The 26979-nt window shown below is 39.3% G+C and overlaps 1 protein-coding gene across 1 annotated transcript in view; it reads left to right on the forward strand.

Annotated features, from left to right (window-relative positions):
• The window catches only part of EPB41L4A (erythrocyte membrane protein band 4.1 like 4A), a 132721-nt gene that overhangs the window by 23103 nt on the left and 82639 nt on the right, over positions 1-26979 (forward strand). The window contains exon 2 of the mRNA XM_042823098.1: positions 22662-22766. Within this exon, the coding sequence (XP_042679032.1) occupies positions 22662-22766 (105 nt within the window). The remainder of the gene's footprint in view (positions 1-22661; positions 22767-26979) is intronic.

Below are 26979 nucleotides of genomic sequence, written 5' to 3' on the forward strand. Positions count from 1 at the left end.
TGCTTGTTTCCTTGCTTGTTTCCTTGCTTGTTTCCTTGCTTGTTTCCCTGCTTGTTTCCTTGCTTGTCTCTTTCCTGACAGACTGTGTCAATCTGGAAAAAAAGCAACACCACAACAGAACAACAGTTTAAAAAAACAAACCTCCCTTCTTCTAGGAAGCAGGGAACTAGAAGTGAGTAGTGATATAGGATGTCCATGGTCGTGTGTGTGAAATGGGGCTTACTCCAGGAGAAACAGAATAGCTGAGTTCTGCTTTGGCTAACATGTTTATCAAAGCATGTTGTATGTATTTTTCCCCTTTCCTCTGCCAACTCTACTCACATTTTTCCTAGCATGGCTTCTGCTTCCATGAGCAGATACAACATGAAGTGAATGTTCAGACTTTGAGCACAGCAGGGGGGAAGTGAGCATGGATTGGTGAGGGGCAGTGAGTGGGAGAATGGCATATGGTGGGTTCTGCTATGCTGTGGAGACTGAGGAAAGAGTGTGAGAAAAAGTAGGAGAGGAGCGCGGGAATGTGACTGACTGTGAAGGAGGTGGACCTTATATGCAAGGGAAGTGATGAGAAATAGGTGAAATGGTGGATGGTGAAAGTCATCTATCTTGGTATGCATGGAGCGTAAAATCCATGGCTGGATTTTGGATACCCAAAAATGCTCTCAAAGGAAGTAAGTTGTTCAGTTTGGTGTAGTTTTGATGTCCGTGAGCAGGACAAGAGTTTGTGAGATTTCCTCTTGCTGCTGCCAGCAAATTTGTTAGGCAGAGAAATGCGGATGGCAGTGGAAAGACGTGTTAATATCCAGTCTTGGGAATGTATATACCTGTAATGTATTCATAGCCAGCCAGTTATGCTCTGCTGGAAGTGCAGGAAGGGCTTCATTTTAGAACAACATGCTGTTGGCACTGTTGTCTTCCGCAGTCAGTGGTAATTGAAATAGAAAGAGTAATACCTCTCCAGTAATTTCTGCTCAGTTTTTAAGATGGCACTGATGAGAATTTAAGACTTCAAATTAAAGATCATCACATCACTTCCTTTTTTTTTTTTTTTGATATCTTTACTGTTAATTTTGTTGTTTAATGAAAAATTTTGTTTAATGTAAATTTGCAATGATCTCTTTCGCTTATTTGATCTCGCTCTGTCTTCTGTTGCTAAATAGTCATCTGTCAGATGTATTCCTTGTGTTGATACTTGGAGCTGTTAAATAAATGACTACTTTAGTCACTTTTCAACACAGTGAATGTTTCACTTTTTTTTTTGTCGCTTCCAAATGACAAGATTTCTATTTTTTACTACCTCTTGAATTATGATTGCAAGAGCTAGATATGTTTCTTCAGCAATACTAATGTATTACCAACACACTATCTGGATACTTTTCTGTTTGTTTGTCTATTTTAATCCTCTCTTAATAAATTCATCACTGTGATCTTATATTCAATTACTTATTAATGGTGATGCCCAATCCCATTCAGAGCTGCAGCTTTCCAGGACACAAACCTTATTTTTTTAAAATTCACATCATTTTCTTGTTACACATGGTCTGCCCTTTTTGTGTGCTTTTCAGTAGTGCCTATCTTACCAAGTTGCTTGGATTGTTTGCAGATATGTTATGCCTCAATATTTGTCCCTTGATTTGTGAGGTCTACACGTTTTACTAGTGTTGTTTTATATTTTTTTACAGGTGTAGATAAACTGTTGCAAAACCCTACCTGCAACTGTCTCCCTGGAAGACAGTTCTCTGCTAAAAACTGGTCTGGGATGTGTAATTAATCCCATTTTTTATTCCACTTAATTACTGGTATTGTTTTTTTAATAATAGTGTTACTATAAGGTAGGTGCCCTTATTATGACTGCTAGAGGTCTCCAGCACAGTGTTGCTACTGTAACAATCTCCTAATTTTGAGTATGTGTGGGAAAAAAAACAGACCAATTATAATGCCCATTTATTTTATACAAAGGAAATAGCTGATTATTTATTTATTTGTTTGTTTTCAATGACTGTAGTTAATTATATTGGGGAAGGAAATGATACATAGGAAATTTCTGGTGCTAGAGCTGAATGTTATCAAGCCTCCAAATGCAGGTTTTCCCCACAATTACATCTTTGTTCGACAGTACTGTCATGCTCCCAGTGCCATATTCTGTTGTCTGTTTGTAAAACTGTGCTTTGTTTACCTGGCAAGTTGCTGTCAGCCAGGAGCTGCCATGGTGGGCTCTGTGGGAAGAGACCAGGGGCTACCCTGTGTCAGTCACTGCAAGGGCCTCAGCACAGGGCATGGCCGAGCCCAGCTGCCAGGGCTGGGTGCTTCAGGGAGATGGGTTTAAGAAAGGGCAGAAGTGCTGTCTGGCAAATGAAAGGCAGTGGTGGTGGGGGCAGGGAAGAGAGATGCAGCCATGCAGGCACCAAGGTCGGAGGAGGAGGAGGGCAGGAGCTGCCCAGACGCAGAGCAGAAGCTCTCTGCAGCTCAGGAGATGCCCACAGTGGACCGGAGCAGAGGAGGAGCAACAGAGTTGTGCCCCCACTCCCTCCTACCTGCACTGCCTGTGAGGAGGAGGTGGAGGAGTGATGAAAGTGTGAAGTTGAGCCTGGGGTGAAAGGGTGGAGGTTTGAGGAGACAGGCTTTAGGTTTGTTTTTATTTCTCAGCATACTACTCTACTTTTAATTGGCAGTAAGTTTTACCCATGACAGCAGTTGATGACTGATCTCCCTATCCTTACCTGACCCACAATCTTATTTCCTCCTCCCATCTTGTTGAGAAGGGGGAGTGAGAGAGCGGTTGGGTGGGCACCTGGCTAGCAGCCAGACAAGCTCTGCTCGCAAAAAAAGATAAAGGTTTTTCATAAAAAAAAAATTCTCTTGTTGCCTTGAATTGGTAAGATAATGTATTATTGTGAAGTGCTCATATCCATAAATAGCAGTAAATGGGAATTAAAATGCTACTTTTGTGGAAGTACTTGACTGTAGACACGATGTACTACTACTGTCCTTTCGAAACTGTCCTAGTTGTAGCATTTTGTTTTCTTCTACTGTTTGTAGTTCAAAAATGCTTTGAAATGTATTAAAAAATGAATTAACTATTTTTTTTGTTTCTACTGCATTTTCAAATACAAATCACCTTATTCTAGCTACAGAAGAAATAGCTGTCTTGACTGTTTTGATCATACATTTTTTTTTAGGCTTTCATATGGCACTGTATGTGGTGTAAAATGACTCTTTTATTTTCCCAGGTATTGATAAAGTACAACAGTGTACCTCATAAAATAGATGAGAAGAGGAAAAAAAGTGCCAACATTTATTATTTATAGACGATCTTTATCATTTTTTTCTTACTGCAAACTTCAGTCAGTGGAATTCAGAAAAAGAGTATGAGAAATTAATGGTGATAGTGAATTATTGATAGTTTATTTTGAAATATGACTTACTAAAAAAGTTTTAAAACTCTAGTGTGTAGGATCATTAGTTTATGTATGGAGACATTTTCACTTCCTTGTAAATATGTATTATACTTCTGTAAAAGTACTGATTTATCTGCTCTACTGGTTATTGAATTTTTGCTTTATTCTCCAGTTTCATGCAGTTGATAGTCTTAGTTCTTCATTATGATGGTTCTTACCGGATTAAAGTAACAAGCACTAACATATCATAGAGTCTCCTATAACTGTTAACACTGGTCTGTCCATAGAGATTTATTTTTATTTTTATTTTTATTTTTATTTTTTTCTCCCTCCTATTATTTAATGCCATAGTAGCTGCGGGACAGTGGAAGCTTTGTGCTTACTGCTGCCCACAGTTGAAGCTTCTTCCTAGGACACAGTAAATTTTCAGCAAATTTAAAAGTAAAGTGTAAGTGTTACAGAGCTGTCAGTGAAAAGACTGATTTTGTTACAACAGTATGGATAGACAATAGTAGGCATTGAAACATCTCGATTTCCATCAGGATTGTGATGAGGGCATTTGTGAAACTCATTTCTTTCATGTTTAACAGAGCAATATTCTTTCCAGATCTGTTTCCATAATAATACTATGTCACATCTCAGAGTGGAGGTTGTATTTTGAAATGAACTCCAGGGATTAGCTGAATAAGGCCTAACTCGTGTTTGGCTCCTTACTAAGGCAAGATTTTGTTTCTGCTTAAAGCATTTAAAAATGGCCTGGGATTTGTTCTCTTAACCTTCTGGATCCTTCTGGATGGGCGATGCAAGCACTGCCTTAAGTCAAACTTCTAAATGTTGCATGTTAATTCTGAGATTTGCTGCTTCCCTGCTTGCAGTGGAATCTTCCACTGGGCTGCTGGTATCCCCACTTTTACCAGCTTCAGTTTCCCTTGCCAAAGGCAACTGGCTCCTCATGCACACACCAGGTTTTGTGTGTATTCCTCAGCCTTGGATTAGTTCTAAGACCTGCCAGTATCATGGAGTCTGAGCGGAAGATGTTGAGCACTCACGCATCTTGAGGTATTTCTGGCAAGGTGCCTGTCTCACAGACCTTCTTAGCTGGGTTTCTAGGTCTTTGGGAGATCTGAATGAGACAATGGCACTGGAATAGTTAAGCATGTTATTGTACAGGTGAGTGAGCCAGCAGCGTTAATGGTCGTTGTTTATGGTAGTTTTCTCTATTCTTAAACTGGGTCATTTGAAACATTGGGAAACAAGTTCTCACATTTAAAATGCGTTCCTTTTGTGGGACCTGTCTGTGGAAAATTGTATGATTTCATCTAACACATAGTCTTAGCATCCACAGTGTAATTTGTCAATTGAGACCTGAATCAGTTATCTGGTTTTATAAAGAGATTGGACCAGAGCCTAATGCAACAGCTTTAAATCAAGATTTGCTGTGCTTACGTGTGGGGTCCCAATTATCTCTGTTCCTTTCCAAAGCAGTGCCTGGAGTTGTGCTACCACAGATTTGGGAGAAATTTTGGCTTAGTTCATTTTCCTATGAACAACTTTATAGAGACAAGAGAATGAAGGACCAATAAAATAAAAATCTTTTTTTGTGCCTTGTTAACATCAGTGTCTCAAATGCTAATTGCACCTGTTTGAGCCAGTATACAGGTGCAACTGAAGACATCAGTTAGCTCACTACCCTGTAGAGCAGAGGTTATAAAAGCAATAATATTTCACACTCAGAGATTAGCATGATATTTGGGTGATGAAATTATAGAAGCTTGGGAGAATTATTTTCATAAATTTTAGATGTTAAATTAAGAAGTATTAGAAATGTTTCCTGAAAAACATTTAAACATAAAGCTGTGTAATTAAATATCAGGAATCACTCTACCTAGAAAGAAACTTTTCTTTTAAATGCTAAATTTAAACAATTGTGTTGCTGTCTAGCACATTATTCACTGAGCCAGGCCTCTAAAATTGTCTTGTTTGTTAGAACTCAGAGAAACACCTTTCCCTTGGACCAACCAGCTCTAAAAAAAAAAAAAAAAAAAAAAAAAAAAAAAAAAATTTCTTGAAAGAGTAAAATAATTAAATTACTTCTAAGTGGTGTTTTGCAGATCACTTATTAAGTGAACGGCTTGGGTTGTAAGGGACCTCAGTGATCCAACTGTCTTGCAGGGCCGCCAGCCTCCACATTTGATACTAGACCAGGCTGCCCAAGCCCCATGCAACCTGGCCTTGAACACCTCCAGGGATGGGACATCCACAGCCTCTCTGGGCAGCCTGTTCCAGTACCTTACTGCTTTCACTTTAAAGAACTCCCCCTGACATCCAACTTAAATCTTCCTTCTTCAGTTTAAAACCATTTCCCTCTGTCCTGCTGTTATCTACCCTTCCAAGGAGTTGATCCCCTCCCTTTAGGTACTGAAAGGCTGCAGTGAGGTCACCCTGCAACCTTCCCTTCTCCAGACTGAACAAGCCCAGCTCCCTCAGCCTGTCTTCATAGGGGAGGTGCTCCAGTCCCCTGATCATCTTTGTGGCTCTCCTCTGGACCCTGTCCAACAGCTCCCTGTATTGTATTTGAGCCCCAGACCTGGACGCAGTGCTTCAGATGAGGCCTCACAAGAGCAGAGCGGGACAGTCACCCGCCTGTCCCTGCTGGCCACCCCTCTTCTGATCGAGCTCAGGGTACCATTTGCTTTCTGAGCTGCTGGAACACACTGCTGGTGTGTGATACATCACGCTGTGATGATGCTGTATTTATTGTCTGCCTTAGTATTGCTGTTCAACTTAGTGTTTTTCAAATGCTCCCTTTCTTATTTCCATTTATAAGTGAGATATGAAGAAGTATCTTAGCTTCAAGGACAGTTGATGCATCCTCAGATTTGGCTGTGAAATGTGTGAGCTATAAAGCTATGATAAGTCTGTCTTTCAATAAAAATTATACCTAAGGTAGATATGTTTCATCATCGATAGCATGATCATCCACAGATTCCAAAACATAGCAAATCTGGATCTATCATAGGTACCATAAATTACACGATTAACAACAGCTGATCAGTACTAAATCCTAACATACTTCCTGCATATAATAACATAGCTTTTTTATTTTTTTTTAATTTAATTTTTTTTTAATTGCTATTATTTTGCCGGTCCTTGAGCAATTATTGTGAAGAGTGAAATAGTGATTTCTGTTTTCTGTTGGGACTGGTTTGCTTTCCTCAACGAGTTAGGAAATGTAAGCAAATTCAGCAGGGCATTGCCTATCCAAAAGGAAAGTCAAAGCATTGTTCTTTTACAATACGAGTGATTATAGCTAGGCCTATTTAAGCTATCCAAACAGTTTTCTCTTTTGAACAGTAATAGTTCATGGTTGTATGTATAGCTAAATTGGTTGAATAAAAACATGAAACACAGAAGTAAATGTAAGAATGATAGAGTCAGTCATCTGTGATATAATTAATGCCAAGCTATCAGATCGTATTGTGCTTAAAAAGGCTTCTATGTGGGTCGTTGTGATTCTGGTGACATTGTTTCAAAGCATATCTGTTGAAGGCATAGTAATTTATTGAAAGTGGGTTGCTTGAACTAAGAAACTTCTGTTAATAATTATTTAAAGGGACCCATGACAAGGATTACTGGCCCAGACTTTTTTATCTATTCAATAACTCCTCAGAGGTAACATTTATGGAAATAGTGCTAAAGGTGAACAGAGTGCTAAAGGTGAACAGAGATTAATGCTGTAATCAACTCTAAGTATAACCTATCTTTTGAGGTGTTTGCTCTCGCTGGTTAACATTAGAATATTACTGAAGCTTAGATATAACTTAATTTGCTTTGATTAACTTTCTTGAACTCCTGCGTTCCATTTTTATAAAATTAAAGATATATGCAGCATAGAAATAAGTATAAAGTCCTTCTGTGGGTATTGTTTTCATGAATGTACAACTTTTAACCATGTTATCACACTTCAGTGAAAATGCAGGGTTTTTTTTTTTTTTTTTTTTTTTTTTTTCGGTACTTAATATTTTAACGTATTGGAATTGTAAGTTTACTTCTATAAAACTTTTCAATTAAAAAAAAAAAAAGAAAGAAGTACCAACACTGCCTATTGGCTCCTATGGCCTGTCTGAACAGGCTCTGTTATGGGCTGAGAATTTTGCAGACCCCTTTCCACTGTTTATTTTTATCTCCTTTTTCCAGTGTATGTATTGGTATTGGGTACATATGTTTCTAGGGTATTTTCTGCATGTGGTATAAGTTTTAGAAAATCTGTCAAAACCAGGGACAGGGGTGTCCTTACCCATTTATACTTTATTTCTACGGATGCTGTCCTCCATGTAGTTTTCTTCCTGTAAAGTGTGTCTGTCTGCTTTCTTTACCTTATAGTTTTATACTGATACTTGTTTTTTGCATTTCTGCAATTAAAAACTGTAAAGTGACATTTGTTCCACCTTCAGGAAGAAAAAATGAAAAAATTATTGTCATTTGTTTGTTTAGTTAGCTTCATAGCTGTTGTAGAGCTCCTTTACTGAATCATACTTCATCCAATTTAATAAATAATTTCTTATATAATACTAAACCAGATATTCTGCTGAAGCTCAGACTTGTGCGATGTAGTTTCTCCTGTTCTGGGAGATCACCTCTCAGCAAAGAAAGGTGTTGTCTTAGTAAAGCAGAAAGAACATTGTGGTTTTTTTTCCTGTCGGCGTTCAGTTAATCTGTGACCATGCACTTGTGTTCCTTAGGCAATGAATATGAAATCAGGTTTCATGACCAGAAGTATAATTTTTTCTTCTAACTCAAGTTAAGCAGCTGCATAATGGTAATGTCTTGTATGCCAAAAGTAGAGCCTCCTATTTATTTCCGTGGAGCAAATCATCAGCTACAGAACCACTATTTTTTAACATATTTATCACCCTTAGCTCTGTATTTTCTCCAGTGGTGAACAAGAGCCTGTGTGCTGCACTCGTAAAAGTCTGCACTAGCTGGGGTGACCCGGTGTCACCACCCATCATCTCACTGTGCTCACATCGACTGTTTGGTCTCTATAAATACTCACCAAGCATGGATGGATGTCAGCGGGTGCCACTTCTTTTGCATGGAGGAATTCAGTGACACACCTTTGCTTCATATTTGCTTCCGTGTCAGACGCCATTTTGTCAGGCTGCTCCTCTGCGGCCAGCTGTCACACAGCAATTAAATGGAGTGGAATATTGCTGAGAATGTTCAATCTCCACTGCCTTACCACCAACATCTGCCTCTGACATTGTGGGCCGTTATGATAAAATTAGCAGGCATTACTTTCAGTGCAGTCCTTGTAGCTTCAGGAAGAGCATACAGTATTTTTGTTTTTGCCAGTTGTCTTTTATTTAACCAATATTTGATCTGTAATGGTAGTCCAAAGCAGAGTGATACAGAGGGGATATGTTAGAAAAATTTTCTTTAGTATACAGTGATGAGAAACCACTCCTTTGGTCCCCAGATGGTGGTGTTCGTTGGATGTATGATTTCATATTGTATGAACCATATGGATGTATGTCTCATAGTTTAACTGTGGCCAAGAATTTTTTAACTTTCTTGTAAAATCTCAGACGTTTTGCATAACTGAATATACTGTATGTCTTAGAAGAGGGCTGTGCTGTTGTTTGCTTAACTGATCATCCTCCAGTGTAACTAGTACAGTACAAAGATTGTCTACTTGGGCAGTGATCAGACTCTCATAGCCTAGCATTCTCATTTGGGAAGAATATATCATTTCTTCAACACAGGGAAGATAGGGGATGTGTTGCGCCTGTGGTCACTGTTTGAGATTTGTTAAAATTGCTGTGTTCAGTAAGACATATTTGAGCACATTCGTTTTGTGGATATTTCATATTGTATGATTGTTTTCTGGGGCTGAGACACTGTGGTACACTCTGGTGGCTTGGGAACTGAGCCCATCAGAAATGGTGCTGTGATAAATCCTTACTGTGATGTAGGTGGATATTGGTGTGGCTTGCTGCATCCTGCTGGAAAGCAGATTTAGTTTACTTTTTTGCCTTCGCATTTCAATATGAATAGGACCAAGTAAGAATCACACAGTAAGCTGTATTTAATGTAAACAGAAGAAAGGCTGTCAAATGCCTTGTATTCAGCTTGTATCACAGCTGAGTGAATAATCGTGTTGGCTTCAAAAAAGAGAGAGAACCTAGTACACTTCAAGCAAACTGAAAACAAAAGCAGTGATTTTCTTGTTGAAATTTAAAAGTGTTGTCCCCAGAACATGGTGTAATTTGCCTGCAGTGAAAGAATTACACAGGGCATTTCCAGTACTTCAGAGTAGCTTACTGTAAAGCACAATCATCTGAGGTGTGCCTACTGCTCTCTGGCAGTGTGCAACTGCAGCAGCACTGGAGATATGCTGATGCAGAGTACTGACTGTGCACTAGTGGCCTGCCTGCAAGCTTTTGGATTAAATTGAAAAGGTTTTTCCATCAGTGTTTGGTTTAGTAATTTATTTTGCTTTAATTTAACTTCAGTTGTTGCCTTGTTAAATTATTGGAAGGAAGTTGGAAGTTTTGTTCAAATTCATGAGCTCGTGAGTCAGTCAGCTCCATTGTTAGCAATTAATGGCCTTAGGCAGATTTTAGGTTGAAGACTTCTTCTGTCCAAAGTGTTGTAGTGTAAGTAGTAGAAATCGTATCTATAACACTGACGTTATCTTCCCTGAAATCAGTGATAAAATTCATAGTGATTTAAGCAGGATAAGGTTTTCATGCTAATTCTTAAAAAAAATTCCTACAGGTGAAAAAGCTAATTGAGTTATTTTTGCATAATTGGTAAATTCTAAACGCATACTTTTTTCTTCTGGTTTAACAAGCAGTTTTTTTCCTAATTCAGAATTTATATGTAGTTTTAATTAATGTGTGTATTCAAAAAGCTGGTTCTAAAACCTTTCTGACGTGAGATGTACAAGCACTCGTGGAGTAGTACAAATAACCACTCCCATTAGCATGCCCGAGGCATTTTATTAGTTAACCTCTTGGGTCTGGTAATGAAGGTGCTGGACGTATGCATTTTTCCTTAGTTACAAAATGTAGACTGTAGGCTTTGGAGGGTTAACTGCTCACATCTCCATGAACATTTTGCTAATGAATAGTCATATTCTCTATTGTGATACTAGGTATAAAGAAAGAAGGTTTGGTTCTGCAAATTCTATTTGCCGTGCTATTATTCTCTGTGTTATTAATATACTCGTGTTATTGACAATGTGTCAATCTGATGAATAGGATGGAAATTCATCTGATTTTGGAGATATGAGATATACACGATGTTTGTCTTCTCTTTCATGGAGATGTATTGCATTAGTGCTGCTTAAGTGTGGGTTTGATTTACTTTTTTTCTCCAATATGTGGAATATTTATGCTGACACAACTAGACAGCTACCATGTATATCTAAGATATTCAATTTTTAGATTTCAAATTAAAACCAAAAATGTTATCTAGGAATAGATTTCAAAGCCAAGGTACGACAGATCTTTAGTTTGTATTTCCATCATTAAAAACACAGTTCCCCAACATTAAATGTAAGTTAAGATTTTGGTAATTTTATTGCTAAATTTACTGGTTATTATTGATAGATTACATACATTCATTGTTAGAGAAATAGTTCCGGATGACCGCTGAAGATATACAGTGTATATGAAATCTTTTCTGTATAATCAAAACCTGTATATCTGAAAATTTCACTTGATAAATCAATACAAAGATATTTCAGAAGGCAGTCTGTGGTGTTGTATGCTGTAAATTTCCAACATGGATTTGGTATTAATAGCCAAGCTACCCTGACAGGTTGAACATTGACCCTTTCTTGTACATTAGCATGTACAGAATTGTGTTCTTATGTATATACAATATTCTGGAAGCATGTAAAGCCACTTCAAAATATGTTAACAGCTTTAGGGAACGGATGAAGACTAGGCATTGAGAAAGCAGTTTCCATGTCTGCATAACTGGGATTATGATCACTTTATTATTTGAAAAGTTTAATTCCTAAAAGGGAAAAGGAATGGATGACACAGGGGGAACAAGGCTGCCTGAAATGTTCAGTAGCTTCTCTTCAGAGTGGGCAGAACATATTCTCCAGTTTTTCAGAGGTATTGTGTATGAAAGCTGGGTTATCACTAGAGCTCCACGCTCAAAAACTCATCCAATACAATCCTGACTTCTACATGAAACCTATGAAATATCTGTAAATTCAGTCTGAAAATCTTGTGGGATCTTTCTGAATGAAAGTTATTACAGAGAAGTTTGCAACCACAACTGACGTTGCTTGATCTATTTGTAGGAATACCAGTCACCAAGTTTTGAATTCTGTCATTTTACAAAGCTTCATTCAAAACAATTTCCAAGAGAGAAGCAGTGAAAAAATTGTTTGGCTGTCAAAGCAAGTTGCCTCTGCTACTCGTCCCATGGACAGCACTGTGGAAAAATGTCCTAGCCTGATCCTTGTGGGGGCAAAGGCCAGACTGGCAGGAGGGAGTGAAGTAGTGCAGTGCAGAATGATTACAGTGCTAAAGAGAAAAACTGGTAGTAGCACCAGTGTGCCTGCAATGGATAGTGTGCAGGTTGTTTGATTGTTTTATTCTGCCTTTTTTTTTTTTTTTTTTTAATGTATATGTCACCGTTTGACTTTGGTACTTGCACTGTGTGTTGTTTTGTTTTGTTTTAGTGTGCAGGGATGTCATTCTTCAGAAAACTGGGCTTGAATTATTGTGCATCTGAGTATTCAGAGCTGAAATCTGCAGTGATTCAGGAATTGAATGACATTTGAATGAGGCACCCTTACTGTGAGGGGGCAAGGAGACTCGTCCAGTGGTAAAGAGCAGCGAGAGGCTGTGCTGCCAGGTGTGGCATTTTAATTCTGCTGCATTCCCAAGACTGACAGAGTCCTTCCTTTCCCATGGAGGGGTTTTGTTTTGTTTTGCTTTGTTTCAGTCAAGGTTGTTAAAGCTGAATGCGGCCCAGTACTGCTGAAATGGTAATATGACCTTGTGCAGCATGTGTCAGTGGATAGCAACTGTTCAGGACAGCTGGCAATTTGAGAAGGGGCAAGAGAAAATGAAGGAGTGTAGAGTTACTCCATTAGCAGCCATTACATTCTGCTAATGAATAAATTATTCTTGTCTCGGTGCAAACATGGTTGTTATTTATTTATTTATGTTTATCTGTTCTGTGGTCTGGACTTGCTTCTAAACATATCTAGAAAACCACTTCTAGGGCAAAAATTCTTTCACTGTATTCAGAAGAATAGTGATTTTAGAAAAAAGTTTTCTTAAATTTCGGTCTTTATTTTTTCGAACAAATTTCCATTTCATGACAAATTTCAGTAAGAGTTAAGTCTAAGAGTCAGATCAATTTAACAGGAAGTATTGCAGCAGTTGAATTACAAAATCTTTACAGAAAAGTTATGTACTTTTTTAGGATAACAAAAGTAAAAAGTAAAAAACTGTCAGCCTCCAATTAATACTGCAGTAGTAAGTAGACTTCTAGCATGTATCAAAATGAGAAGTTCATCTGTATCAAGTTGGAAATAAAACTTTTAAATAATGAAAGCTGCCGTAGTCCTAAAACATCTTTTTGGAGAATGTAGCAAAATCATCTTTAAGCAAAGCTTAAAAAAAAAAGTGTGGATTTTAATGAAAGTATATTCAAACACAAATGGCACTTGTTCAAACACATGCTGAAAATAAACATTTCTGTGTACAAATTACATGTTAAATGCACTTAAGAGTAGTCAGTTGGCTGTAGTGTTGACTCCACAGAATTCAGTACAGAACCATCAGTTTGCAATTGACATGTGGAAAAAAAAAAAGCCTTGCTTAAACTGTGGGAGAGCAGCAAATGAAAATGTCAGGCAGATGCTCTCGTAACCCAATTAGAAATGCTGAAGAAGTGCTCTACAAGCACCTTGTGAGGTAGAAGATGAGCACATGCAAATTCAAAAAGGGCAAGAAGGATGATCATGGCAACAGGCCTGTCAGCCTTACCTCCATTCCTGGAAAAGTGATTGAAGAGCTCATTCTGGATGTCATCTCCTAACAAATGGAAGAGAAAATTACTGAGAATAGCGAACATGGATTTCAACAAGAGAAGTAATCGTGCTTGACCAACTGAATAGTCTTCTATTCGCATGCTGGGCAAATGGAGAGAGAGCAGTGGATGTTGTATACTTTGATTTCAGTAAGGCATTTGACACTGTCTCACACAACATTGTTACAATGAAGCTTAGGAAGTATGGGATGGATGGGTGGACAGTGAGGTTGAGAACTGGCTGACTGGCGGTGCTCAGAGGCTTGTGATCAGTGTCACGAGTCTCCAAATGGAGGCCTGTAACCAGCGGTGTTCCTCAGGGGGTCACTTGTAGGTCTGGTCTTGTTAAACATCTTCATCTGTGACTTGAATGAAGGGATTGATTCCACCTTCAGCAAGTTTGCTGATGATGCAAAGCCGGGAGGAGTGGCTGACACACCATAAGGCTGTGCTGCCATTCAGCAAGACCTGGACAAACTGGAGAGCTGGGTAGAGAGGAACCTGGCGAAGTTCAACAAGAGCAAGTGAATAACTGTATGCATCAGTAGAGGTTAGAGGCTGAGCAGCTGGAAAAGAGCTCTGCAGAGTAAGACCTGGATGTTCTGGTGGACAGCAAGATGGCCATGAGCCTGCGGTGTACCTTTGTGGCCAAGAAGGCCAGTGATATCCTTAGGTGCATTAAAAAGTGCATGACCAGCAGGTTGAGAGAGGTGATCCTCCCCTTTGCTCTGCCCTGGTGAGGCCACATCTGCAGTGCTGTGTTCAGATCTGGGTTTCTTGGTTTAAATAAGACAAGAATCTCCTAGAAAGAGTTGAAAGCAACAAAGATGATAAAGGGCCTGCAGAATCTCCCATATGAGGAAGGGCTGAGAAACCTGAGATACTTCAGTCTGGAGAAGAGAAGGCTGAGCAGGGATCCTATAACTGCCTATAAATATCTAAAGTCCAGGAGCCAAGTCAGTGAGGGTGGGCTCTCTGGTGGCATGCACCAGTAGAACAAGGGGTAATAGGCAGAAACTGGAACACAGGAAGTTCCATACTAATGTATGGAAGGACTTCTTTATTGTACAAGTGATGGAGCACTGGCATAGGCTGCCTAGAAAGGCTGTGAAGTCTCCTTCTCTGGAGATTTTCAAGACCTGTCCAAATGCTTTCCTGTGTGACTTACTATAGGAAACCTGCTTTATCAGGGGGCTGGACTCAGTCTCTAAAGGTCACTTCCAACCACTACAGTTTTGTGATTCTGTGAATTCATGATGCAGACATTTCTCACAGGCTGCCCGAGATTTATTTTTAAAGGATTCCCCTGCAGTGATAGGTCCTGAACCAGCAGGGCCCTGTGGCTGTTTGCACACTGGGAATGCCATAAAGGACTGTGGAGAGATGCTCCTGCTCCAGAGCTGTGGAGTAGGAAGGCACTGTCCATCTTTCCAGAGAGTGATGCAAAAAGCCCTGAGCCTGGCTGTTCTGCCCAGCAGGGTTACAGCACGCAGCTCACCTTTTCTCCAGGCTAAGCTGATGCTGGGGTAGCCTTGGCAGAGTTTTCTCCTGACACAGAAAAGATCTTGGATTCATTTCTTGGCAGATTTGTTTCAAATTTCAAACTGGTTTCTTGTCAATTGTCTTGTTGTGATATCTACAAAATGTTTTTCTATTCATTGAAACTATTTTAAATGCAATTTTTAATATCTTTGTTGCTTATTTTGTCTTGCATTGCAATTAATGTATTTTGAAGCACTTTTATTTTTCAATTTGGTGCTTTTTCTTCTTTCCTTGTTTGGGTTGTTTCTTTTTGTTTTTTACCTGAACTCAGGCTGGCTTTGTCAGTATACACAGAAAATAGAACTTAAGGATTTAATACAAATCTTATAGTTAAATTTGCTGTTCCTGGTATTTATGGTTCTATTCCACATCTGAAAGTTTTTGTGATTTTTGCCTTGGGGCCCAAGGTAAGACCATCTCAGGTACCAAAGCCTCCTGTCTAACATTGCTCACTTTTTCGTGTGGACATCAGTGTAAACACTTCTGTTAAATTAGGTGTTGTATAGAGAACGTTAAGCTTTTTACACATTGCAGTTTTAAAGTACAAGAATGAACTATTTAGGCATGTCACTTACTTTGACTAACTGCTTGTCAAGAGGGAATGCTCATAGATCTAAATACTGAAAAGCTTTCAGGAGAAAAAGTGTTAAAAACTTGAGAGGAGATGCTCATTCTTTCAAAATTTCAACAGAGCAGTCCTGCAGTTTGTTCTAGTTATAAGCACAAGTTGGCTCAAATTGTTTGAATTGCTTTGTTGTTGCTGTTCTGTCGTCTTTTTCTAAGAAACCCGAAGAATGGGAGGGAGAAAAGATCAGCATACATCTTGTTAATCTTCTGTTTTGGCAATTCTTTCATTTGGAATGAATAGCTGTACTGTCAGAGCATAGCATACCTGTGGGAGCTTGTTTGTACAAAGCACCACAAGGCTGACCAAAAAGCAAGGCACTCTCTTGCTCTTTCTTACCCCAAGCAAAGTCCAAACTTGGAATCCTCGCCTTCATCAACCCTGCTATCAGTATTGATCTCTTGATTGTCTTTTTGCACAGTGACTTGTAAATGTAAATTACCTCTTTCTCTGTCCCTTGGAACAATTACTTCTGCTACTCTCTGGCTTGTACTTTTGTTATTTCACACTGATTTTTATGTGTTTACCTGCATCATTCACTCTTTGTTCTAAGTCTTTTCTAAGCTCAGATCACAAGTTCAGGAACTGAATGATGGCAATTACCAAATAAATTATAGAATTACAGAATCCTTAGAGTTGGAAAGAACCTCTGAGGGCCATCTAGTCCAATTCCCCTGTGAAGAGCAGGCACAAACAGATAGATCAGGTTGCCCAGGGCCTTATCCAGCCTCACTTTGAAAGTATCCACGCATGGGGCATCAACTGCATCACTGGGTGACCTGTTCCAGTGCCTCACCACTCTCACTGTAAATATTTTTTCCTTATATTTAATCTAAATCTATCCTCTTTGAGATTGAAACCATTTCTCCTCGTTCTGTTGCCACAGACCTGCTAAAGAGTCTGTCTCCTTTCCTATAGCTCTCCCTCAGATGCTGAAAGACCACCATCACATCATCTCAGAACCTTTTCTTCTCCACGCTAAAGAGCCTAAGCTCTCTCAGCCTGTCCTTGTAAGAGAGGTATTCTGTCCCTTGGATCATTTTTGTGGCTCTGTTCTGGATGTACTCCAACAGGTCTGTGTCTCTGCTGCACTGAGGATGCCCGTCTTAATGCAGTACTCCAGGTGAGGTCTCACCAGTGCATAGTAGAGAGGTAGGTTCACCTCCCTTGCCCTGCTGGCTGCGCTTCTTTTGATGCAGCCCAGGATTTGATTGGCTTTCTGGGCTGTGAGGACACATGGCTGAAAGGGCTCTCAGTGCTTTCATCCCCCAGTTTCTGTTGGTAATGGGGATTGCTGCAACCCAGGCGCAAGACCTCATGAGGCTCACATGGGCCCACTGCTCAAGCCTGTCTAGGTCCCTGTGGATGGCATCCTGTTCCCCTGGCGTTTTAACTGCACCCCACAGCTTGGTGTCATTAGCTAGCTTGCTGAGGGTGCACTTGACCCCACTGTCCATGTCATTAATGAAGTTATTAAAAAGCACCAATAATTGGGGGATGCCACTTGTCAAATTCTCAATTTTTTTCTATATACTTCTTCCCCCCACTTGATATTTAAGCATCAGAGATAGGATGAAATTACTTGGAAGTTCAAATCTTTATCTGGAGCAGAAGCATCTCTTTGCAGCCCTCATTCCCAGTGTGCAGATTGCCACACAGCCCTGCTTTTGTGGGTAGGATCTGTCAGTGCAGGGGAGTCCTCTAAAATACATGTGAAGTAGAAACATCTTATTATTTGTCATGTAACTCGTCTGTCAAATAGTAAACCAGGTATTGGTGAAGTGGATAGTTTTGTTGTTAGCAGATAGATTAGTGAACAGTTTTTTAAACAAAAATAATGTGGCCTGAAACTTTTCTTACGGAATTTGTTGCTACAGTTTTACAAAATATCTTTCATACTTGACAAGAGATAAATTGTAAAGCATTATCAAGTATTGAATTACATTTCTAAAAGTTATCTGTCTTTCTGTTACTTTTGCTTGCTCTAACACCCCTTTGCTGACTTCACTGAGCTTGGAGCACTTCTCCTCACAATGCAGGTGTGTGTACGCCTTGCTCAAGAGTAGAAATATTGTTGCTTATGTTTGTCTGGTGGTGTGGCTCAGTGTTTTGTCTGCACGATTTGAAGCTGACTACCCTGGATTGCAAATGCTACTGTAGTATAAACTAAACTGAGATGGCACTACACAATTTTAAGTAATTTTGGTGGTACTTGGGGTAGAGTTACAGTCTTGGGCTGCTCTAAGTTTTATTGCTTGCTGAAATTCTTACCTATCTCCTGCAAGGAAGTTAACTGAGCTGAAGTAGTTTCCTATAACCCAAATATTTTGGTAGATATTTATTTCAACTTTTTGTGGGTGTTTTTTCATAGTGAAGCAAGTCAGTTTATACTTACTTATCTGTAACTAGGCATCTGAGTGCACTGTAGGCAATAGTTAAAGGGGAGAGGTTTAACCGGTTTGAGATTCTACCACTTGGAATTTTCACCACTGCCACTAAAGTAGATTTTGAAAGATACCTATAAATTTGGGATATGTGAAACTGTTTCAAAAAAGGCGAGTAAGATGTAGCTTTGGACATTTTTCTAGAATGGCATGTCGTAAGTAGAATTAATTAGTTCACCATTAGTAGAAACAACAAATTGTTGACATTTCAGAACTGGTGCGGGCGCTGTATCAAGTTCCTAGAAGCATAGATGGGGAAATCTGTCTATACATCTATAAACTTGTGGGATGTTCTCAGGAAATAAAAAGCTGATTATAAGTTCATTTGTCTAATGTCAGTAAAAGACAAGGGAAGGTGGAAATGGATTTTTATAGTTCATGTGGTGCATTTGCATGATGTGTACTTAGGACTGACGGTGCTATTGCACTTGTGTGTGTTACATCCTCAGCTTCTGCAGTGTTTTTTTATGCAGTGTTTTTGGGAGAGAATGATTGCACATATAAAATAGCACTAATGTAAAATTATCTTTGTGTGAACTTGCATACTGTAAATTGAGGTCAAACTGTTTCGTCTAGTTCAACAATTGTAAATATTAAAGATTGTTAATTTAAATACCTTCTCTGCTTGAACATGCATTGTACAAATTGAGGCCTGGCAGGTAGACTGCCCTGGGCAGATGGGTTATTTATTCAATGCTGGTGACCACCAAGAACTTGGATTCTAGAGTCCCATGCCTTGCTGCTTTTATAGATAGAAGGTGATGGCAAACCGGTGTTATTTGGTCTTTTCTTAGCTTGAGGTACAGTGGAAAATATGTCTGAATGAATAAGAATAGTACTCTACACGCAATGCTTGGAGATACTCATTTCTTTGACGTGCTTACCTGGAACAGTAGGGAGCTTACTCCTGCTAAGTTGCATGATCATAGGCTGCTTTTATTGAACATTTTAAGTTCTCCTTAGAAACCTTCAATTAGAGCAAAATACTACAATTTGTTCTGTGTGTCCCAGTGCCTCCCCGTTTGTCTTTATTTGTCTCCAGTGCTTTATTTGTCTCCAGTGCTTGCAAGCGCAGGGTGTACTGCATGGGCAGCAGCTGCTCCCTAGCACATGGTGCAGCTCACATGCACTTCTTGAACAAAAGTCTCATTGGCACTGTGACCCCTGTGGCCATACCAGTGGGGAGGTCTGGGGATGGTTCACAGGTGTTTTTGAATCTCCCAGTGCAATTGAGCATTGTGCTTCATAGCTATCTCCCTGTTTTTCAGTGCACTCATAAACTTCCTTGTTCCACATGAGAAACCTTCTGCTCTTCTCTATTCTTATCTTGTGCCAGTATATAAGCAGAGTAATTAATTTGGCATCAGCTGTGGCTTTCCAGCAGACATAATGGTGGCGGGGGAAAGGCAGACATATCAGAAGACGACAGCTGTGTAAAACTGAAATTTTAAGCTTTCTTGTAGGGACTTGAGCTCATCTGCATCTTCCCCAGCATTTATGAGGGTAAGAGCTGTGGGTTTGAGGGTAAGAGCTCTGTGGGTTGAATTGCTTTCAGGAGAAAGGTTTACAGTGGGTGCTTGAACTAATAAAGGTGATGTTACAATGTTGTGCTTTATTTTGTTTTTAGTAAATAAAGGCTTCAGTGCCTACATTCCTTTCCTCATGGGAGAGGAACTAGAGTGCCTCTGGGATAGACACTGATGTACATCTTGCTTTCTCTTTAAATTCATCTAATGTTGAGTATGAATCTGATTTGGCTTGCATTGCTACAATACAAAGGACGGTGCAATACAGAGGAAAAAATAAAAAGAAAACCAACAACAAACAAACAATAAATGTAAAGCAGAAAAAAACTCATGGGGGATTTAGAACAGGGAGCAGTGTGGAAAAGAATGATTCCTGCTGACTACATGCATACAATGTGAACATGTTCAAGTACTGCACTATAATATTTTTAAAGGACTGTTTCTTTTTGATGGAAATAATACAACTAAATCAGATGTCTCCTTTATATTGTGCCTGTCATTTTCTTTAGCCAGTAGAAACCTGCCTTTCTGGTTTAATGAAGCCACAGTGCTAACATGTAGAGCAAGGTGTTATGACTCATTTGAACAATTCTTTGTTCTCTCTTGCAAGCACTGGTGATGAAATTTTCAAACATGCTTGGGTTTACCCCCTCAGAATGCAAGTCTGTTGCAAGTCTGAGCTTAATACAAGTTGGATTGTGTAGTTTTTGCAGTGCTATATGCTCTGAATGAAATCCTCCATGCTGAGAAAATATGAGATTAAGGCAGGTGAGGATAGGATGAAGGGCAGGGGATGACACTTCCCTCTGCAGTTCTCTGGCTCAGGACTGCCTGCACAGCACGTGACAGGATATGAAAGACGTTGCTGGGGAGGGCTGTGGAGGTAGTGGCACCCAGCATGGTTGGCTGAAGACAATCAACATCTTCTTGCCATAGATGGGGGGAACTGCCTGCTGCTGCAAATGGGATGGTTCTGCTCAGCATTTTGCCTCATCTGGGTTGCCTGTTTCTGCAGGAATTACAGCCGTGGGAGTGATAACTGAGCTGTGTGGAAAGAATAAATGAACAAGCATTTATATTCTTTCTCAGCCAAGAAATTAAAGTAAAATGCATGAAAATAAAAGGCTTTTACACATTAATCTCTGAATAGAAATAAGGGAGTCTTTAATTTCAGCTAAATCAGGTGTGAAAACTGTGCTTTTCAGGGAAAACAGCTAGTACTTAGCTACCACAGGAGCAAAACTCTCTGAAGACTCTAGCAGAGTCCACGACATACCTAAGCTGACTGAAAAACTGCCTGCCAAGAAGGCTGGCTGAATCCTGAATTGTGTAATTGTGGAGAATTGAATACCTTTGACTAGTATAATTGCAGAATCACAGAATATCAGGAATTGGAAGGGACCCTGAAAGATCATCTAATCCAATCCCTCAAGTTCTGTGCTATTTTAGTGTCTTTGATTCCAGGAGAGTGTGTTGTTATTGTAACATATCTGACTGGAAAATTGACTGCTCCAGTTTTGTCTCTGGAATACTGTCTTTTAGGCCTGCTAATAAAATGAATTGTTGAAATGGTTTGATTCTTGATGAAGGATGATTCTTGCCTTACTTGTTCCTAAAACCAAGTTCAGTTTGTTGTTAAGGAATCTGTTAATAAAACCATTATGTTGCTGTGCTTTCTTCAACATGTTAAAAGTGTTCAGAGATTATCCGTTTATCTTTGTTATGTCTTTCCCTAAATAATTTTCTCTTTTGTGGATAATTAAGCCTCACAGTACATGCTGAAGTTGCATCTGATTCTAGTTGCTTGGAAGGATAGATTGCAACAGAAGTTTACACCATTGCTGTCTTAGATTGTGGTCAGTCTTCTGAGAATTTGTGTTGACCTTGTGTGTGTGACCAGGCACAGATACTCACCAGATTCACCTGCTGAGAAGGCATGGGTGTGTCTTCCTTGTCATTTTGTGACTGAAAGTTTGCTGGCAGAGCTTGTCAGTGTGGACATATTTTTGTCCTTATAGTTAAAATTTGCCGTTTTATTTTTGAAATTATTTATTTCTAGGCAAAAAAGAAAAATGATACAAACAGTATTTCACAGTCTCCACTTCCTGCTTCATCTCTCTGGTGTTTTTATTACAATCTAGAGGATTAAAGAGGATGCAAATTGGTTTATGAAATCTGCTGTGAATTGGCTATTGGCATTACCTTTCAACTGTATTTGTCAAGCAGTTAAACAAAACCTAGTTATGATTTATTTCCATATTTTCATGTGGAATTTATGACTATAGCAGTGAAAGGCTCGAACTGATTCCGCAGAGTGGTCAGTCTATAATTATTCTCATCTTCCTAACCTTTTAGTTGTATTGGCTGCCAGGCAAAGCAACAAGTAAGAGGCTTTCAGGTGGAGGTGAACTCACTATATTTCATTATCAACAGTAGAATGCTGCATGTAGTATTGTCCCCAGCACTGTTTGCTAATGGCGGAATAGGTCTTCAAGTTAATTACTATTCAAGAAAACAGTGGTGTTATTTCAATTCAGGGTATAGGATTGCTCCTACTTCTATCAAAAACAATGTAAATGAGAACACATGCAGTGTAATCTCCTTTACAAACAGCAGTAACAGAGTAGCATGGCTGTAAGTCTTAAGGATAATTTAGCTTTCTGATCTTCACTGTCAGATTATGTGTGACAGGCCCATATTTGAAGGAAGTGTATGATTTTAGAACTGACATATGTCATGAGAGTTAGAATTTTGATCAGAGTACAGAAATTTGCAAGAAAAAAAGAACATCATATGATGCAAGTACCCTGGAGTGTTTTTTTTGTTGCTGTTTACTGTATATTTTCTATCTGTGCACCTGCCACTACCTGAAGATATTTACAGAATACTTGCTTAAATGTGTAACAGAGCAAAATAGATCCGCCTACCTGAAATTTTGATGAGAGGCTCAGGGAACTGCCTCCTGTTTTTAGAAAAAGCTGACAATGCATGAATGCCACTGCACATAGCCGACAACAGCAGAGCATCTTTGTGAAAAGGCTGTGTAAATTCTTTCCCACAGAAGTCAACGAAAGGGTCGGTTGTCCTGGGCTACGTATTTCGTCACTTAAACCTAGTGGAGATAGATTACTTTGGACTGCGCTACTGTGACCGAAATCATCAAACGGTGAGTAAAAGACAAGCCAAATGGGATTTCCTGTTTGTAAAATTTACCCTGCTTGTGATATGTGCCTACAGACCATTAGATTGTATTTTCACTGACTTTCACTTGTTTCCTGGGTTAGTTTTCCAGTAGTAGTTTCTTTTTATTTGTTTGCACTGGAATGGCCATTAATCAGCATAGAATCATACGCTAAATTCTGCAGGAGAACACTGGAAACAAAAGGAAGAAAACATAAATAGTATAAATTGCGGTATGAAAGTAGGATTATTATATCTTGCTTCTTTTAGTGCTTTGTGCTGAAGCAAATGCTTAGTAGGTGATGCTTCCCTGGTTCTGAGTTCTCTGTGAGATAGATTGTCAGCAGCTTGCTCTTGCTTTGGCTATGGCTGTTGTGCCTAGGAGGGAGGATCTCCAAGTACATCATGGATTGATTCACTTGGGCTTATTGCTGAGCAGCTGTTTTGGAGTGTACTCTTTTGCCATGGATGTATTATATCCAAACATGTCCTTCGTGTTTGCCAGTGGAGCCCAAAGATGTTAAGAAATTGATCGTGACCTCAGGACTCTCCTTGGGTTGGCTGTATCCTCAAGCCCAGACTCTGGGGAAGGAGATCCTCTTGAGAAGGACCCAAAAGGCATGGAGAACTTTTTTCAGGGAGATTATGTTTCTTAATAGGCAAGAAAATTGAAACTAATGTGGGGTGTTTTGGCCGAAGCAGGCTGTGGCATGGGGCAGTGTCACCTGGTATCACCTCCAAAAATGGCCTGCATAGCATTTCAGCAGAGCTGTTGAACTGACTAAATTATTTGCCATTTTCTTCACTTTAGTTGAAGTAGAAATGTAGAAACCGAAGCCAGTACACTATTAGGAAAGTAATACTGAATGCAGCTGTACTTGATAAATCTTAATCTTTATTTCTGTGCCACAGCCTAGATGTTTGTAAATTCAGTTACTTGATAAGCTTCTAGCTACATTTCATTCAATGGGGAAAAGTCAGACTGAGCTGTGAACCTAAGGGTGTTTTTGATTTCCTGAGGAAATTAAGGTATGTTTATAGAGCAGATAGGTTGTTTTTTTTTAAGAAGGGTGGTTTTTTTGGTCTCTGAAGTGCTTTATTTTTTTTCCTGCAAAGACAAATAAAATAGAAACGGCAATTACTGGGATCATTTTCAGAGGCATGTATACTGTATATTTAACGGTGTTCAGAGTATTACGAAAATCAGTGAAGATTACATCTCTTATGTGAAAGATTTAATGCACAAATGTACATTTTAGGATGCATCTAGCTAATAGAACAGCTAATTTGATTGTGTGACATCAGTGCATTTTGTATTACGATAATGTGCATGAGCTGTGTGGCATAACCCTTTAACTCAGCTTCTTTAAATAAAAATACAGCCTTTTTTGCCGTTTTCTCTTACATTATTCTGTAACAGGGTAAACCTAACAGTAGCTTTGTCATGATTTTCTGGCCAGCTCCCCATCAGGAAGCTGCCATGCTTCTTGATTTCCCCAGGGATTATAGAATCCTAGAATCATCTAGGTTAGAAAAGACCTTCCAAGATCTTCAAGTTCAACCATCAACCTGACCTACTAAGTGCCATCATTCTTCACTAACACATTAGAATGTCTCTCATATACCTCCAAGTGATGAGTACTTCACCACATCCCTGGCGAGCCCATTGCAGTGCTTGACCATAGTTTTGATAAAGAAAGTCTTAATATCCAATCCAGCCCATCCATGGTGCATCTTGAGACCGTTTCTTCTTGTCCTGTCATTTGTCATCTGAGGAGAGAAGCCAGCACCCTCTTTGCTGCAGGATCCTTTGAGATAGTTCAGGTAGACAGTGAGGAGATCTCCCTTCAGCCTATTCTTCTCCAGGAGAGAGAAAAGTAGAAACAGAGAAACAACCCCAGCTCCTTCTGTAACTCCTTATATGTTTTTTATTTTTCTAGTCTTGACACCAGCTTCATTGCTATTCTCTGAGCATGCTTGAGCAACTCAATATCCTTGTAGCAAGGGGCCCAAAACAGAACCAACATTTGAGAGCTGTTTGCTCCTCTGCCCACAGGTTTTCTTTGCAGGAGAGTCCTAGATGTGTGGGAGAGTGGTGATCACATCAGCTTTGTTCTGACACAAAGCTAGGAAGCTTTCAGGATGCACAGTTGGAGAGGAGAGCTGTGGTTCTTGGCAGGGAATGCATCTGCCTACCACATAGGTGCTGCCTTAGTGACTAGCTGAGGTTGTGCTGCAGGCTTTGCAACTGGGCTGTGTTAAGGCACTATGAGAGCGCCTACTGCTCTTGTTTTTCTTCTGGGGTAATTAAAAATTGGAGTTTTTTGTGTGGAAAGTCCATAAATGAGCAAATGTATTCAGTTTTACATGTCTTACGATCGTTGTTGCTAGCTTGTTATTTTTTGTGAAGTCTTGTAGTGTCTTAAGAATGACCACTAAAAAGGAAAGATTCCATGAAATAAATGCCACGTTGGACTTCAGCCATAAATATGTATTTGGTTGTATACTGGGTATCGCTAAAACATTTTGCTTTGTTGGGATTAGCACTCTAGTGACTGGCAAGAAACCCAGTATGAATTTTAGAGTGGGTATGTTCTGGTTTGGCCAGAGCAGATTTCCTGGAGGAAAAGGGAAAAGATTAGCTTGTTAATTAGTTTTAAAACTACTCCTCTGAATTAGTCTCAGGCTGAAAAATGCGTTTGGAGTTTTGGCCACCTATTAATAATACATTCATCACTGTGGGAATATTTTTTTATTTACCCTCTCAATTGTGGTTTTTTTTTTTTTTTTTTTTTTTGTTTTGTTTTTTGTTTTTTTTTTGTGATACTAAATATTTAACTGAATGATGGATGAATTAGAGTGAATAAAGCAATGAATTTTAAAGAACATAATCCAGTTACAAAACATGTATTTAAGTGTTTTATTAAGGGTTTGAAATTACTTATTTGGTCATTTTCCCCATTATTTTAGCACACTTCTGCACTTCCAGGTAGTTTTTTAAGTGCTGTGTTTGCGAGCTACTTCTTAGGTGGGTGGTATCATAATTATTTTACTAGTACCAGGGGTTCTAATGAGGGAACAAGGTTTTGCTGTGCTGTGTAATGTAAGAATGCATGACACAAAAATGAGTATCCCTGAAGAGTTAACAAATTAATTTGCAAGTGAGAAAACAGGTGATGGCAAAAAAAACTGATTGATGGAACTGGGTGACTGTAGAAGGGTCATGAGCAGTGAGTAAAGCATAAGTTGGATGACACTGTTGCTATGGTATACACATTTCTCTTTATTGACGTTCTAGGCTCCCCTAAAATTTCAAGGTTAAGAGGATGGTATAATTTGCAAAATCAATGCGTGAATGTTTGGAATTGCCAGAACACTTTATCTGTGTCTACTTGTGCTCTGAATAAGAAAGAAGTGACAATTAGTTAATAAGCAGTATTCAATAATTTATTTTAAATCATGTAAAACTGTGTCAGAATGAGCAGATGGGTTGAGCTAATGCTGTGGGTTGTTGGTAGGGTTTCCTAACCTCTTCTGCTGCTGCCATTGTGGCATTTCCCAGTGCGCCTCAGGGCAGGTAGTTGGGCTAATCACTGCTTTGGCAGGAGGCCAGTATTTTCTTGAGGCACTTACAAGAGAATGGAAATGGCAATTTTTACACATATCTCAGGAAAGGCTGAGCAGTGTTTGATGAGGTAAAGGGTACGTTTGAATTCCCAAACCATTTCCTTGTCAAATCACAAAAGGATGTGGAAAAGTCATGCTTCTAGAGCTTCTTTCACAGAAAAAAAGATTTTGTATTTACCTTAATGCAGAAAAATAGGAATCCACAAACATTTTAAATGTTGACAGTATTTTGTTGCCTGGCTGCAGTTTACAGTCTGACATTCATCAGACTGCCACCATCTAGCCCTAGCTGAACTCTCGCACTCAACGCTCTTAACCCAAAGCTGCAATGCGAATACCTTTATTGTCTTCTCCAGTGTAACACTTATCTGAGCTGTTACATTCATGGTGTACAGGATATTAACATTCTCTTAGGGCTTCAAGCAGAGAAATACAAATACAGAAAGCAGTAACACTGTGTTAATTCAGTATCATATCCAAGCCAATTTCCCCTGCCCCAATTGTTTGAGTGCAGTGTTATGCTAACCTGCATGTTCTGCTCCAGCATGAGATAGCAGTGCTGTATGTTTGTA

The sequence above is a fragment of the Centrocercus urophasianus genome, unplaced genomic scaffold, assembly GCF_019232065.1.
Source record: "Centrocercus urophasianus isolate 14NV4802_14NV808 unplaced genomic scaffold, USGS_Curo_1.0 seq_21, whole genome shotgun sequence".
Classification (NCBI taxonomy): Eukaryota; Metazoa; Chordata; class Aves; order Galliformes; family Phasianidae; genus Centrocercus; species Centrocercus urophasianus.